Raw genomic sequence first — 16,165 nt, 5'->3', positions numbered from 1 at the left:
CCGCCCGACTCTGCCGGGCTCGAACGCGTCTCGATCGGCGGGGTCGGTCCCTCTCTTTCGGGGCTGCCCGGCTCGGCCAGGAGCCGCTCCCGGACACCGGGCGTCCCGCCGCTCGCAGTCAGCCGCCGGTTCTCAGCCGGCGGCGCCCCGCCGCGACGCCGACTCCGGAGGACGGCTCCGTTCTGACGCGGGACGGACGGGGCCCCGAGGCGCGGGGCGGGCGGCGGCGGGGACGCGGGGCGGCGGAGCGCCGCTTTCCCGGCACGGAATCCCGCGGCCGCCATTGGCGGAGAGCCCGCGCTCGGCCCCGCCTCTCCCGCTCTCCTATTGGTCGGCCCGCGGAACGGGGCGGGCGCTCCCGGCGGGGTCGTTTGCGCCCGCGGTCGCGCCGTCATTGCGTCATCACCGCGCGCGTCCCGCGTGGTCCCGGCCCGGCTGCCCGCGGCGCTGCCCCGCTCCGCGCGCCCGCTCCGCTTCCGGGGCCCCGGGGCCCGCGCCCCCGGATCCTTTTCCTCCGCGCGGCCTTCCAGCCGCTCTGCCCCCGGCCTGCAGAGATGCCTCGGGTCGTCGTGACCGAAGTGCGGGACCGGCGCGTGGCGGTGTTGAACGTCCTTCCGTTGGCATCAGCCGTCGGTCAGCCCGTCCAGAGCCCTGTGCGGGGCCTTCGTTTCCTCAGGCGGATAACGGGAGGATGCCGGAGCCGAGGGGCGGTGGGAGGGAGGCGGGGACGGGAGCATCCTGCCGTGCCGCCAGCAGCCCGGGGGCCGCGTGCTGTGGGTGCCGGCACGAAGCTCCGCCGTCTGTCAGCACGGGAGCTGCGGTTCTGGTGCAGCAGCAGGAGCTCAGCGCAGCCCTGCAGAGAGCGGTCCGGCGGCACGGGAAGAAGATGACGGCCTGGAGCGCGAGTGCCTCAGCAGTGTCTGCAGCCTGCGAGGAGCCGAGCCGGGCTGGGGAGAGGAAGGTGTGGGAGTCCCGGGGAGGGACGCGCGATGGCAGCGTTATTGGCAGGATCAGCTGCTTCCTCCACCGCTCCCGACGCCGAGCACTGGTTTCCTTTGAGAAGCAGCCCACTGTCACATCTGTGGGGTTCCGCAGGACACACAGGCATGGGGTAAGTTTAGGTTGGATATCAGGACAAACTTCTGTGCAGAACTTCTACAGCCGTGGGTGGGATCCCCCTGAGCTCCCCTTCTCCAGGCTGAGCAGCCCCCTCTCTCTCAGCCTCTTGTCATGGCAGAGGTGTTCCAGTCCCTTCACCATCTTGGTAGCCCTGCGTTGGACTCTTTCCAGCATGTCCAGCTGTCTCCTGTACTGGGAGCCCAGAGCTGGACGCTGTTCTCCAGCTGCAGCCTCCCCAGTGCCGAGCAGAGCAAAAGGAATGGTGCAGAATACTGGTCCTTACCTGCTACAAGAGAAGTCAGGACTAGGGCTATGATGGGAGCGCATTGCTTTATGATTGACGTGGAGAACTGCTAGGAAGAAGGCCTGGTGGGCCTGAACACAGATGCCGGGTGGTCCAGCTTTTGTTTCACTGGAAACCAGGTACTCCGTGGGCAGCAGTATGGAGATATGTTCTCCATGCAGTTGTGCCCCCGTGGCTTCTTTCTGATATGCTTGGGAAGTCCCACTAGAACAGGCTGCCGTGTGAGACAGAAGTGAGAGAGAAGCATCAGTTGTGTGGGTGGAGTTTTACTATCTCTGTGTTCACATCTTTTATGTTTGTCTTCTTTTTTTTTTCCAGTTCAACTCTGCGTGCGTCGGTCTGCCTTTGCTAAATCCTTTTCTTGTGGCCTTAGGCAACAATCGAGGGGGTCTCAAGTTTCAGCGCTGAGCAAGAAGCGCAGGCTCTCAGGAAGGCCATGAAGGGCTTTGCTAAGTTGATCTCCCTCCATGGTCAACTTTTATTTTTTCCCCAGCACTGCGAATGGCTGCTCTGGTGGTTTGATAGAGGGAAGCATAGCTGCTTGCACTGCTCTGCTGCACAACTGCCCTAAAAATTGTTGGAAAGTGGAAACAGAACTGCCCTTCGTGTCCCAAAATGCAGCTGCTCTGGTGGCGTGGGTCCTGGCAGCTTTGTGTGCATCGATGTAGTCCTGGAGCTGTTGAGAGCCGGCTGTGTGAGGGACTGGAGGTGGCACAAGACCAGAGGGCACTTCTGATCCTTGTGCAAGCATCCTGACTAGCTTCCATTTGTTTCTTGCAGGCACGGATGAAGATGCCATCACTGACGTCTTGACCAAACTAAATGTTTCCCAGCGTCAGCAAGTTCTGATCACCGCTAAGAGCACTACTGGCAGGGTGGGTGGTCTGCAGAGATGCATGAACGTGGTTGTGTCACTTGGGCGCAAAGTGAAAAACGACCCAATCTCTACAAGAGAAAGGTCGGCAGAGACTTCACCTGACCAAGGTTGTTTTGTTCTTGTTCAGTTCAGAGCAGTTGTTGATGCAAGGAGGGTTGGAGCCTGAAGAGGAGTGCTGAACAGCTCAGTTCCTCTGTCCTCAAAGGCCGTCCCTTCTGCCAACTCCTTTCTCCTCTTTGCCTTCTAGGATTTGATTGATGACTTGAAGTTGGAGCTGAGTGGGAATTTTGAGAGGGTGATCATTGGGGTGATGACTCCCACCACCATGTATGACGTGCACAAACTAAGGAGGGCTGTGAAGGTTTGGAAATCTTCCTTTTGTATTGCTTAAGTTCTGGCCAAGGACTTACTGCTTTGTTATGCATGTCTTCTCTCTCTTAAAGAAACCTGGTTGCACGTCACAAGCAGGTGCTGGTATCTTAAGTCTTGCCTTGGTGATTCCCTAGGGAGCAGGAGCAGATGAAGGTTGCCCAATGGAAATTCTGGCTTCTCGCACCAATGGAGAGATTTGTCGCATTAATGAGAACTACAAGCTTCGTAAGGAGTACGAAAGGCTCTCTTGTCAGTTTCCTTCTGTCTGCGCTTCTTAATTGGAGGCTGTAGCACTAATGATGATGGCTGGAGTGCTGCAGTGCTGCTGGGAGCCCTGGGCACAGTTCTGTACTTAGCTAGGTTACAGCTGGCAAATGTTGTGGGCAGCACCCAGGTGGTGGCCCTGCTCCTAACGGGTGCTGTGTGTGTGTGTTCTTGCTGGAATATGGCTGCTCCCTTGAGGATGGCATCGTATCTGACACATCTCCCATGTTTCGAAGGGTCCTCGTGTCCCTCGCAACGGTGAGCCAAGCTGAGGGGAGAAGGGGGTGAATGTTCAGAGCTGTGGGCACAGCTCTGCACTCAGTGGTGAGGAGCTCCAGGCTGGCTTTTTCTCACCCTGTGTGTCCCATGACCTGCTCCTCAAACCCAGCCTCTCCGGGGAGGGAACTCTGACTCTGGGTGTGCATGAGTGCTGTGGGCTCTTCTTTAAATGTCCCAGTAAAGTGGGTTGCTGCTCGTTTCAGAAGGAAGCCCAAAGTACATCTGAGCTGCATTTCATTTGTAAGCTAGTGTTCCCTTTGAAGGACTCCATTATCCATCCCCAGCAGCTTTTCATGAACGGGGAATTCTCAGGAGTTGCTTCCAGTAGATGCTCTGGTGAACTGAGTCTTCTATCCTCGTGTCTTTGCAGGGAAACAGAGATGAAGGAATGTATGTGGATGATGCCCATGCTCAGCAAGATGCTCAGGTGCGTAGTAACGTGCTTCCCAATCTATTCTTGAGCAGGTGATGCATGGTGAAGAGAAGCCAGCCTGTGAAATGGAAATAATGCTTTTAGCCTTGTTTGCAAGTCTCTAATGAGAGGTCTCTCGACAGGCTGGCTACTTGGCAGGGGCAATGAGATTTTGGCTGTGGGTTGCCGTGCCTGGTAGGTGCTTGTTGGAAAATATCCGTGATCTAGACAAGTACGCGCCAGCAGTGCTCTAGCTGCAAGGGATTTAAGATCTCCTGTACGCCCAGTCTTCTCCATGAGCCTTACTTTGTCACCCCTAATGTCTTGAAGTGCCTGTACGAAGCGGGGGAGAAGAAGTGGGGAACAGATGAGGTGCAGTTTATGTCCATCCTCTGTACACGGAACAGGTATCACCTAGTGAGAGGTAGGACCCCTGCACAGTGTCCTGGGTTTTTCTTTCCTTCCTTGTTTGTGTGTGATGCTTTTGTAGGAGCTCTGTAGCTGTCCAGTAGATGTGAACTCTTCTGAGGCAGCAGGTGTCCTAGAGAGAGCCGCATTGCATCCATTCCATTCTGGCTGTTTTATTCCCTCCTGAGACTGAAAGGGACTTGAGAAACCTAAGTCCAACTGGCTGCAGCTCCAGCATGGAAAGCAGAGATCATGAAGTGTGACTGCCATTGGGGCAGGGGGGAGAGGAGCTAAGAAACTTGATTGGCAGCACAAAGCAGCAGGTCTTGAAAATGGTACTAGCTGTGGTAGGCCAATTCGCAAGACTGTTAGCAGTGAAAATGAATTATTTCTGTGGGGCGATCCTGATTTAGCTGAGAGTGCTGCAGGGATGAAAGAATGTTCATGCAGTATACGAGGAGCTTGTTGCAAAGCGGTCCTTTGAATCTCTGTGACTTTCTGCCATAGTTTTTGATGGTACAGAGGCATTGCTAACAAGGACATAACAGCATTAAATCTGAGATGGTAGGCAGTTATTCAATAGATTGTTTAGTTCTTGTTCAGCCTGTGCTTTTTGTTGTTGTCTGTCTGCTATTCAGCTCAGAATACAGAACTATTGTATTTCTCATAAATGCTTAGCACTCAAATATGGAAGTGCTTCACAGGCATTAATTTTTGTACCTAACAAGTTTTACTATGAAGCCACGAGTGTCTTCATCATTATTTAGCACAATAATTGCAGCAGTACAAACAACCAACCTTATAAAAAATATTACATGCATTATTTTTTTTTAGCTCATCAAGGAAAGGGTTCTGTGAATCTTTACCTACACCTAGATCTACTGTGCAGTATACAAGATGGATACTCATCTGAAATATCTAGTGCTGTATCTATATGCAAAGTGTCAACCTAAATTTTTGGCTTTACAAAATTTTGATGACTATATTTTGCAGTAGATATATTTACAGCCTAGTTGTTTCTTCATTTCTTTTTATTTCCAGTACTTGAATGTATTATAGGATTCTATATGGGTTTATTTGTGTGGCAAAGATCACCTTTCTTTGTTTACTGCTCCAAGATACTCGTTTTATTGAAAATTACTCATGAAGACTTATGATGTTTCTCTGAAAATGCTGAAAATAACTAAAAGGCAATCTTTAACATTTACCATTAGAAAACAAATGGTTTGTGCATGAGATGAAAAGACAATAAAATCTGTTATGTTAACAGATAGATATCATTTACTTTTAAGCAGAGTACTATGAAATCTTTTACCAAGAGGTACAAAATTACAAAAGAAGCACTGAATTTACTTCAGTCATTTTTAAATTTTACTTGAGTGTCTGTCACGGAGTTATCTAGATCAACGTGTGCCCTCGACAGGGGGCAGCAAGCCCATAGGCCCCCTGGCCCAAAAACAGGACGGAAAAGGGGGAAGGGAAGGGAGATGGGAGCTGGGCCCAGAAACCAGAACAGCAGCAACAATCTAAGGAGGAAAACTTAATTTTACTAAACATGATATCGGAATGCAAGATAACACAATATAATATAATATAATTGAAATTGAGGCTAATAAATCAAATAAGAGAGAGAGAGTGTCCGAAACTAAAAGGCCTACTTTGAACTGAAGGCACACGGTTGGGGAGCAGACCCACACACTGCTAGGCAGTGAGCAAGAGAGCCAGAGAGCAAGATCCCATGACTCCCTCCCATGGCTTATCTTCCTCTCTGAACATGAAGTCCCCTGGGATGTGTAGTTCTTCCTTTCTTCTGAGAACCAGGCATCCAGAAAGTTGTCAGTCCACGGAACTGGAGTATTAACTCTTTAATTACCCGTGCTTTACATGATGTTTGGTGTGGAATACCGATAACAAAATTATAAAACCATGACAGAGTACTGTGTTTTGTACTTTTTTGACTTCCAAAGTCAAAAAAGAGCTGATTTTGCTGTGGGAGGTAACTATGGTTAGGAGAGAAACTGTGTGCTCATTTTCCAGAAGGTAGTACATAAAAAATAAAGAAAGATCTTTGTATTCCTGGAAATTTGAGAAATTGGAGGGTCTGCTGTAGGAAATAGGATATATCAGTGTTTCTGTTTACAAGACAGTGACTGCTGTTTGTAATGTGTTAGAGGATGGGTATCTTGTCACAGAACAACCCTTTTGGACATCTTTATAAATGTTTTAGTAACTGAGCAATGGATCAGTGATGCAAAATACTTTCTTATCTAGCAGCAGCTCTTACCTGAATTTACTGTATCTATTGTGGAGAAAGCACGAGGTTCCAGTGCTACAGTGTTTGTGTTGTGAGCACTACAAAACTTTTTAAAACCACTGTTCATTTGCTCAGTATCAAAGAAAACATTTTAACCAAACTTAAGTGCTAACTAGTCACTCCGAGGTCTTCACTACCTAAAATTTTCCTTCATAACAGAATCTTTACAGTGTATGAGATAGAAATAATAAAATAATTTTCTTATTCTTTCCCTTAGGCATTTCCTGGAAACACAAACTCTGATAGTGTGGTCCGACATGATTTGCAACACCCAGTCATTGCTCGCTATGTACGTATAGTTCCTTTAGATTGGAATGGAGAAGGCCAAATTGGGTTAAGAATTGAGGTCTACGGCTGCTCCTACTGTAAGTTTTTCCATTATATTCCTTTAAAAAAAAAAAAAAAATCTAAATAGAAACTGTCTTTGAATTTCAGATTAAATCTGAATCTCAAGTGCTTTTTGCTAAAATGCATGAAGATATTCCAGGATTACTAATTGTAATAACTGGAGCTTAATTTAATATTTACTGTATCCTTTATTCTGAGTTTCTAGTTAGCTCTTCTATAGGAAATACAGCATTAGAATTAGTAAGAGTGCTTTGAAATCACTACTTTTGATCTTCAAAATTGTTTTTGCAGAAGACTTGAATAGACCAGTTGAGGAAAAGATAGCATTCAGATACATTTCATGCTGGGTCTTGAGAGGGAAACAAGACATAATTCATTGCCTGATGACAAAGATAAAAATAAAACAAGTAAAAATTCAATTGAAGAAGCTCATCTTGTCTAAATATGACATGTTTTTCGGAGATTTTTCCTTTAATATTTGAGTATAACTTTAGAATCTCTTCTAAAAAAAAAAAAACGAGATGAGCAATGGTGCAAGTGGTTAAGAGCACAACAGATCAAGTTTTAAGAAAAGCAAGTGTAGTTTCTAAATACCATTCCTTGAATTTGATCCTGTGGGTGCTTACGTGAAGTCCACATGCCTGCAAACTGTAAATGTCTGATGTCCTATTTCTATGCAAATTTAGTACAGTATTCTTGTAGGTGTTTTAGGGGAAATAAATACTTGAGATTTATCTTAAAAAAAAAAAAAAAAAAAAAAAAGTTAGAACAAGTTAAGAAGCACCTATCTTGAAGACTCTTCCATTGACATCAAGTGATTTAAGACCTATTGAAACACTTTGTCATGGTAACTAGCAATTATGTTAATTAACTAGCAAAAATATCTTGTGATTTCTGTTGCTTTTACTTGGCTATGTGCTTTCACTCTACTAAAATATTTTATATGCTGTTTTAAGTGTAGCCAACACTATAACATGGGCAGCTAACTGGGTAACGGGAAGAAGTTGTCCCCCTCAGTTCTGTTTTTGTGAAGTCACACCTGAAATACTGTGCCCAGGTCTTAGGCCCTGAAGACAATAAAGATGTGGAGCTGTTGGAATCAGTCCAGAGGGCAGCCACAAAGATGATCAGAGGGCTGGAGCACCTCTCCCGTGAGGTTCAGGAAGTTGGGCTTGTTTATACTGGAGAGGAGGATTGTTTTTCTGGGGAGACCTCATTGTGACCTTCCAATACTTCAGAGGAGTTTATGAACTGGCAGAAAACCAACTTTTTTCATGGTCTATTAGTGAGAACGGGCAAGAATGGTTTTAAATTAAAAGAAAGGAGATTTAGGTTAGATGATAGGAGGAAATTTTTTATTCACTGTGGTAAAGGACTGGAAAAGGTTGCCCAGAGAAGATGCAGATGCTTTTTCCCTAGAGGCATTCAGTGCCAGTCTGGATCAGGCCCTGGGCAACCTGATCTAGTGGTTGATAACTATGTTCATGTGAGGGCATTGGAACTACATGATATTTAAAATCCCTTCCAACATAAGTCATTCTATGATTTTAAAATGAAAGCTACAACTCCCGTTGACTACAGTATATTTTTTTTAATGTTAAATATTTTGTTTGCTTCTCTTCCCACACAGTTAAAATCTTTTCTAAATTTGACATCAGCACTTATTCACAGAGAGAAATGTAAAGAACATTTTCAATCTTACTGTACAGGGAGCCTTTAATTTATTTATTTATTTATTTATTTATTTATTTATTTATTTATTTATTTATTTTTGTGACTTCGAAGAGATCTATTAGAAAGTAACATCACAGATCTCATCTGCAGTTTCAAACATAGAAAAATCTCAAAGCAAGAAGGCAAGCAAATAATTAAATGAATAAGAGCACCTTGAAAGGAAATATTTTGTAATTTTACAAAATTCTCTAGGGAATAGATGTCATCTCTAATTCTCTTTTAAAGTTGAACCTTTTTTTTAATTCACATTGCTGTGTAAGGAAGAATGTGGTTTCCATTTCTGACACACAAAAAATAATGTGTATTTTATCAGCATACTCAAGAAAAATAAGAACAAATCAATATGGCAATTAATGACCACGTATTTCAATATGTGGTTTAATGAGAGTTCTTAATACTCTGAGACTAATAACCAGATTGCTGTATTGTGCAATGAAATATTTTTTTAAGCACTAAGTTTATGACTTTCCAATTAAACCTTTACTATGAGAAAATGTGCAAGTTCTACATCTGAAATATGTTCTCAAATATTCTCTAAATAAAAGACTGCATTCAATATAAACCTACAAACTAGAAGAAGAATATATGATTGTAAGGTATTAAGCAACCTTTTGCTTTAGGTAATGTTTCAAAAATTTTCACAAATTGGATTAGATGCCCATGTTTTAATCAGGCTAAAAAAATTGCTACTTATCTATACAGTCAGTTTCTTCACTGACAGCAGGATTAATCTGCAAATCTCACTGGTTAATGACAATGCTTCAATATACAATACTAATTATAGGGCTAAAAACTTTGCTCCTGCTGAATTCCGTATCTATGGAACAATGTAACTTTACATAAGTTGCTCCAAATAATGCATTTGAAAACAAGTTTGGAACTCTCAAACATTATTCTGTTTTTCCAAGAAGTCATAAGACAGTGAACTTTTCTTCTCAACTGCGCTGCTGCTGTCTACTGGTTTCAGCATACTGACTCAAGGACAGCCTGATTCCTGCTTCTAAAATCTACACAGTATTTTAGGAGAGGTTTTTTTTGTTTCTTTGTTTTGTTTGTTTGGGAGGAGAAAGGAAAAAAAAAGTTCCTATAGACATATAAATGTAAAACATTATTATTAATGTCATTAACAAAATACTGAAATAACTTATAATACTAGCAGTTCAATGCTTCTCTTCGAGGAAAACAAAAGGTTAGGTTTCTTACTTCAGTTGTCTGTGAAGACAAATTTTATCAGTATTTTTTTAGTTGATTCATTATTTCCTTGATAGATGTGTTTTATTTTTCTCCAGAAATATGCAGTCTTTCAAGCAGACAACTTTTCATCCAGTGACAGAAATAATTTTGTTAGCCAACTATGCTTTTCCTCACATTTAGTTTCAGACTCCAAATTCATCTTGTAACGTGCTTACAGTGCATTAGATATCAATTTAATTAAAAAAAAAAAAAAAAGGAAACAAAACAAAAACCTAAAACCTTTTGCTTGTAAATATTTTTGGCTAAAAAACAAAAAAACAAAAACAAAAACAAAACCTACAACTTAAAAATATTTTCTTTTTTTTGTTGTTGTTTAAAAAAGTGTTGGATTAAAAAAAAAAAAAGTTGGTTTCTGTCTCCATATACATATACATATGCTATTTTCATTTTTTTAAGAATGAGACAGAATTTTTCACAACTTTTTTTGGATGCACGGCCCAGAAGTAATAGCTACAGAATTTCGTTTCAATGAACAGGCATACTTCTAGTGAGTTTTGAATCTTCTCTTTTAAAAACAGTTCAGTAAAAGACTGCAAACATATAGATCTTTAAAATTTTATAGATTTGTTTAATAAAACCCTTTAAAAGCCACTTAACCTGTGACCAGTAACTAGTGCCCTAGCTATTATTTCTATGAGTATTTCCTCCTCTCTATTCACAACTAATAATTTAAATTCTTTAAAAATAATTCTTTAAAATGTTGGTCTTTTTAAAGAAAAGAGTCTTCCCCACTTATATTCTACGGAAGCGTCCACTATTATTGGCACAACATATTAGTATAATTCATTTCATGTTCTGAATTAAATAAAAAATAAAATTTATCATAAATTCTTCAATTACATCTTCCTTATTTTTGCCTGCTTCTATTGTGTGCCTATTTTCTTGTGTGACTGCTTGTAACTTTCTAAAAATCCTAACTAGTTTTTGTTATCATGGTGGAAAGTAACTTAAATCTTTCAGACCTTCTCAAAAACACACAAACAAAAACATTCCATTGTGCAGTTAGTGCAGCAGAATCTTAAAAAATTCCATTATAGCATTTTGTACATGATTAATATTACATATAAATGATTAATAAATTATATATATTTCAGTTCAAATTTAGGTAGTCAACATTATCCGCTATTATGTTAAAAAAGTTGCCTTTGTTTTTGGCAACATATGTCAGACATGTATTTTAAAAAATGCTTACTTTGAAGTAATTCTTGAAATATTATTTTTCATCCAGATTCAGTGAAGCACCTAAAGAAATGTCTACAACCATGCCTAAATGTCTGGGAATTTAGGGGATACCAAAATGATCTGCTGAGTCAATTTTTACGAGTTCTGAGTCCTCAACTGCTATCAAGAGACTGCTTATGTACAGCATCAATGTAGGCTTCTTTTCACATTCTATAATTTCCAGGAACATTTTTGCAGTGATAGAAAAGTTATCTGAGTGTCAGAGAAAAGCAAGCTTCATGATGTTTATTCTTTACTGAAAGTATGTACAAACAGAACCAATGTTTCATTCTATTTCATTGTCCAGTCACAAAATCCACAACACATCTTCTATTCATTAACTAAACAACAGTCAGTTGAGATCAAGGCTGGCAGTTATGTTTATTAAGTGCCTGTCCATACATCCTTTCACCATTAAGCAAAGTGAGTTTTCTGATATACGCACCAACACATTATGTTTCTGTCCTTCAGGATTTTTCCAGCTAGACCAGGCATGTCCAACCCATGGACTGTGGACAACATGCAATCTGGCGCAGCCTGTCAAGAGGCCCAGCCTCTGCCCCTCACCACCATGGTGATTAGTCTTCTTAACCTACCTGCCTGGTCTGGCCCTAGGTGCTCACCTAGAAACAACCACACATAGATCTGCCACTAACATCATGGTGACTGAAACCAGGAGCTCAGTGTACAGGTAAGTCAGGTTATGGCAAATAATTTTATACTATTTGATACTTTAGCCAAAAACAGTACTGCAAACAGTGAAAAACATGCAGCCATGCTTTCTGTTTTGATAAAGGAATTTGAGACTATATTTCAAGACTGATGAAAAGAATCTTCTCTTCTCTTCTCTTCTCTTCTCTTCTCTTCTCTTCTCTTCTCTTCTCTTCTCTTCTCTTCTCTTCTCTTCTCTTCTCTTCTCTTCTCTTCTCTTCTTTCTTTTGTGTACTCATGACCCTATTTTCAGTTCCCATAAATAAATTACCTGCAAATTTTTAAATGTAATGTGTAGAGTTACAATCACATATTTAACTCAAACATTGATCCTGTCTCTTCATCAGACTTCTGTGAGACCTCTCTTAGCAGAGACAAACATTCCTTGCTTCACCACCCCATCTTATTCATGTCATTGCTCTCTGATTGTACATAAATTTGTGAACAACAGTTATCAAGGATGAAGCACAGAATGAATGAAATTTCATCAAAACTCTCCCACTAACACCTTGAGAACTCACTAGGAATTGCAACCACTACTATAAAAACAGACTTGTGCATTGATTTCACAGAAATGAAATCAAATATCTTACTAGTTTTATGGTTCCCCACCCCCCCGCCCCCTTTTTAAAAATTAAAAATTGAAATGTTTTGTTACTTACATACATAAACTATATTATATATTTTACAAGAGATGCTCCAAAAATAATGCCTCCTGCTTTATTGTGTTGGCCCATGGTGACAGAGACAGATGTTGAAAGTGTGGTAGTAGAGGCTGAAACTTCCTGACCATATTCCATCACATTTTGTGTGTGACAGATGGAAGCAGGATGGTGGTCTGACAAAATAACCTCTGACACAGAAGTGCATAAGAAGCAAAGGTGGATAATTCAATTCCTCCAGGTGGAAAATTGGCTCTCATTGACATTCACTGGTGATGACTCAACACTGATGAACACCAACAGTGGATGTGAATACGAGTTGGTAGGTGGTAGATTTCAGCAATTGTGACAGCTAGTCTCCTCCTCTGGTGCAGGTTTTTACAAGAATGGCCTGTGGTTTCTTGTTCATCCCTGGTGAAAATACACAGCTAGTGGTGGTGATTTTCTTGAAAAAATAGTATTATGAGGCTGAGAATTTGCTCTATCAAATAGTGTTATTATGCTCTTTGTATCTGTTGTAGTTTCCATGGAGACATTACTTGCAGTAACCTACGTACATGTAGCCCACAAAAATTCCTCTTTTCTCAGAACATACCAGGCAAACCAAAAGTATGGAAACCCATGCACCAATCACTAATTCATAGGTCACTCTGAAAGTAATGCTTGCTATTTAGTTACATGCAAACTATAATAGAGGTTTATCTAGACATGAACCAGCAGTATGCCCAGGTAGCCAAGAAGGCCAATGGCATACTAGCTTGTACCAGAAATAGTGCTGCCAGCAGGAGCAGGGAAATGATCATCCCTCTGTACTAAGTTATAGAGAGGCTGCATCACAAGTACTGTGTTCAGTTTTTAGCCCCTGACTAGAAGAAAGACATTGAAAGCCTGGAGTTTGTCCAGAGAAGGGCAATTAAACTGGTGAGGGGTCTGGAGCACAAGTCTTATGAGGAGCAGCTGACGGAACTGGGATTGTTTAGTCTGCAAAAGAGGAGGCTCAGGCATGACCTTATTGCTCTCTACAACTACCTGAAAGAAAGTTGTGGCAAGGTGAGCGTCAGCCTCTTCTCCTTTGTAACTAGCAATAGGACTAGAGGGAATGGCTACAAGCTGTGGCAGAGGAGTTCAGGTTGGATGTTAGGAAAAGCTTTTTTTCCAAAAGATTGGTCAAGCACTGGGATGGACTGCCCTGGGAGTGGCAAGTTAGATCAGAAAAAGGTAATACTTTCTTTCTTTACTTGAAACAGTCGTAGGCTCCACAAAATTCTTCCTGTGGAAGTAAAAGAGATTAAGAAGACTGAGGGGATAGATTCTGTAGTGCAAGTTTCCTCATGTCTCTCTATGACATTGTTACTCGACATTCTACTGGAGTAAAAGGCACCTACAGAGCATTTTTATTTCATGTTATTTTTGAACACAATTGATGTAATAGCAGCTTAGTATCACCAAAATAGACATGTCACATCATTGGAAGGTTTTCAGGCTCTTTCCAATTGCCTATATATATATGTACAGATATATATTAATATGTAGATATTTTCATGGATCACCTCAACCTATCATGACTTCCACAGCATTGACTTCGCATCCTATGAAGGAGGTCAAAGGAAAGAATTTAATTTTCTGCTGTTTGTAAAGTCCCCTATGTAGAACATATCACCTTTCCCCTAAGATCAGCTGGTATCTCTTTGTAACATCAGCATAAGTTACCTTGACTGTCAAGCATGTGACTCACATCTAATCTAGACTTTGACTAGATTTTTGTGGGTTTGTGGGTTCTCAATATGTAGCTCATGAAATACAAGTATCCTTTTCATACCTGGATCAGTCTTTCAGTCATGCAGTTATGTTCTTTTCATTATCAATTTACTTAAATTAATATCACACACTTTAACAGAGTCAAGTAAAAGTATCACATATTTCTAAAACACGGCCCTGAATATTATGCTTTGAAATCATTCAATTAAAAAAGAAACAGGACTAATCTTTGATTGAGTAGCTTTCTTTTATTCCTAGCTAAGCTACCAGCATGTGCACTGGCCTATATAATAATTCAATATAATAATTCACCTAAAGATTACATAGCAATTATGTTTAAGAGTCATTATGTATAGAAAGATGGTAATGACTTATGTTCCTTCTACAATGACTCTCAGCTATTTAATATCACGATAATAACCATGACAAGAAATGGTACTTAGACAGTAAAACATATTGTTCCTATAATTGAAGCGTAAATATATAATATTTTTCATCCTTAGTCACTAAACTAACTACCATTAATAGGAAAGAGACAGTATATAAGTGTATACATATATGTTTATATATTTGTTTATATATTTACTTAGTGCACGAGAGAGACAGGAAAAGAGGAAGAGAGACAAAAATGTGGTAAGATAGGAAAAAAGTAACTGACAATATTGAAAATAAATATATGCATTTAAATAAGAAATATCAATCTAATTACTTTAAACCTGAATTCTCCACTGTTGGATTTCCTGAGATATGGATAAGCACTATTGACATGTTAAAAATACAACACCACTTTCATCTGGCTAGGAAAATGTATTAGCCCTTAATCCAATATATTTCTGTGATGCCACATTTAAGCAGTTTTCCTCTGAAGAACAATAAATCAGAATATCTCGAAGAAGGTGTTAAAAAATCTGGTGACAAAAGTGACCCCAATTCCAAATCTCAAAGGAAAATAAGTCACCACCCACAGTCTTATTACCTTATTAGACTTGGGTAGGCTTGTTCAGATATTTTTTGCCCTATACTTGTGTCTACTTGAAGAATTTTGTAAATTTTGGTCAGTGAACAAAATCTGTAAAAGAGATTCCTTTTTGAATTCCAAAATAATTCATTTAATTAATTACAAACAATTTTGAATTAGACTCAGACTCCAGAACTTCCCTATTTCCTCTTTTTTCTGGTGACGGAAGTGTAACTATATGTCATGGTTTTAGATTTTTGTTCTCAGTATTCCACATCATAACATCATGTAGTACATGTTAAAGCATTAATGCTCCTGTTCCATGCATAGTAGATACTTCGGGGTACCTGTTTTAGAAGAGAAGAAGAACTATATCCCCCAGAGGACTGCTCACTGTTCTGTTACCATTTCTGCTCAGTGGGAAAGATAAAAACCATTCGTAGATCTCTTGACTTCCCTTTTTTGATTTTCTGGCTCATCTCTGCTCCCAGCCATATCACCTCAGCTTAATTAGAGTAAGGCTTCTATTTTTCAGACACTCTCACTTTAGTTATTAGCTTCAATTCTAATTACGTTATATTATATTGCATTATAGTATGTTATCTTGCATTCTGATATCTTATTTAGTAAATTAGTTTGTTTCTCCTCAGATCATTGCCACTGTGCTGTTTTTAGACCCATCTCCCTACCTTTTCCCCTTTTCCTTTTCCCAGGGCTTGGATTCGCAGGTTCCCCTGCCTCATTAGTCTATTACCTATGTTAGTGTCTGAAAAGTGCTAGAATAGAAGTAGAATAGTGCATAGAGGTGCTCATTCACAAAAACTCAACAGTGATTTCATAACAGCTAATTTAGCTACTTTGATAAACGTTACTGCCTTGAATTACTAAAAAATTCCTGCTAAGAGCAGGTGTCAGTGAATTTACATTGGACAGAATAGCAGTGTACTTTCCAGAGAAATGCTTGTGAATGTATCTGAAATCAAGCCAACAATATTCATAGGAAATTTACCATTCACACATATTTCAAAATTGCCAATGGCTTCTACACGATCAACTCTGCACACTTCTTACAAAACATTTCACTGGGATTAAAAATATAAAGGTTCTGTACTGATTGCTGGCAATCTTAGGTGAAATTTTTCTCACTTTTTTCACTTACATTAACTCTAT

At 40.8% G+C, this 16,165-nt stretch overlaps 1 protein-coding gene across 10 annotated transcripts; it reads left to right on the top strand.

The window, feature by feature from the left end:
* Window positions 1–431: 431 nt before the first annotated feature.
* LOC149915075 (annexin A4-like) lies at window positions 432–14,976 on the top strand. 10 transcript variants are annotated; one of them, XM_090123974.1, is made up of 6 exons: window positions 432–1,111; window positions 2,204–2,298; window positions 2,548–2,661; window positions 3,586–3,642; window positions 6,567–6,714; window positions 11,378–14,974. In XM_090123974.1, the coding sequence occupies exons 1-2, from the start codon at window positions 692–694 to the stop codon at window positions 2,234–2,236; spliced, it is 453 nt and encodes a 150-aa protein (XP_089980100.1). In that variant the 5' UTR covers window positions 432–691; the 3' UTR covers window positions 2,237–2,298; window positions 2,548–2,661; window positions 3,586–3,642; window positions 6,567–6,714; window positions 11,378–14,974. The 10 variants fall into 10 exon arrangements, with proteins under 10 accessions (XP_089980100.1, XP_089980099.1, XP_089980098.1 ...); XM_090123973.1 differs by having other exon boundaries at window positions 2,548–2,897; window positions 11,378–14,973; XM_090123972.1 differs by having other exon boundaries at window positions 2,548–2,904; window positions 11,378–14,973.
* The last annotated feature ends 1,189 nt before the right edge of the window (window positions 14,977–16,165 follow it).

This window comes from Phasianus colchicus, chromosome 24 (assembly GCF_987193195.1).
Source record: "Phasianus colchicus chromosome 24, bPhaCol1.hap1.1, whole genome shotgun sequence".
NCBI classification, from domain to species: domain Eukaryota; kingdom Metazoa; phylum Chordata; class Aves; order Galliformes; family Phasianidae; genus Phasianus; species Phasianus colchicus.
This window is presented reverse-complemented; position numbering and strand designations above follow the sequence as displayed.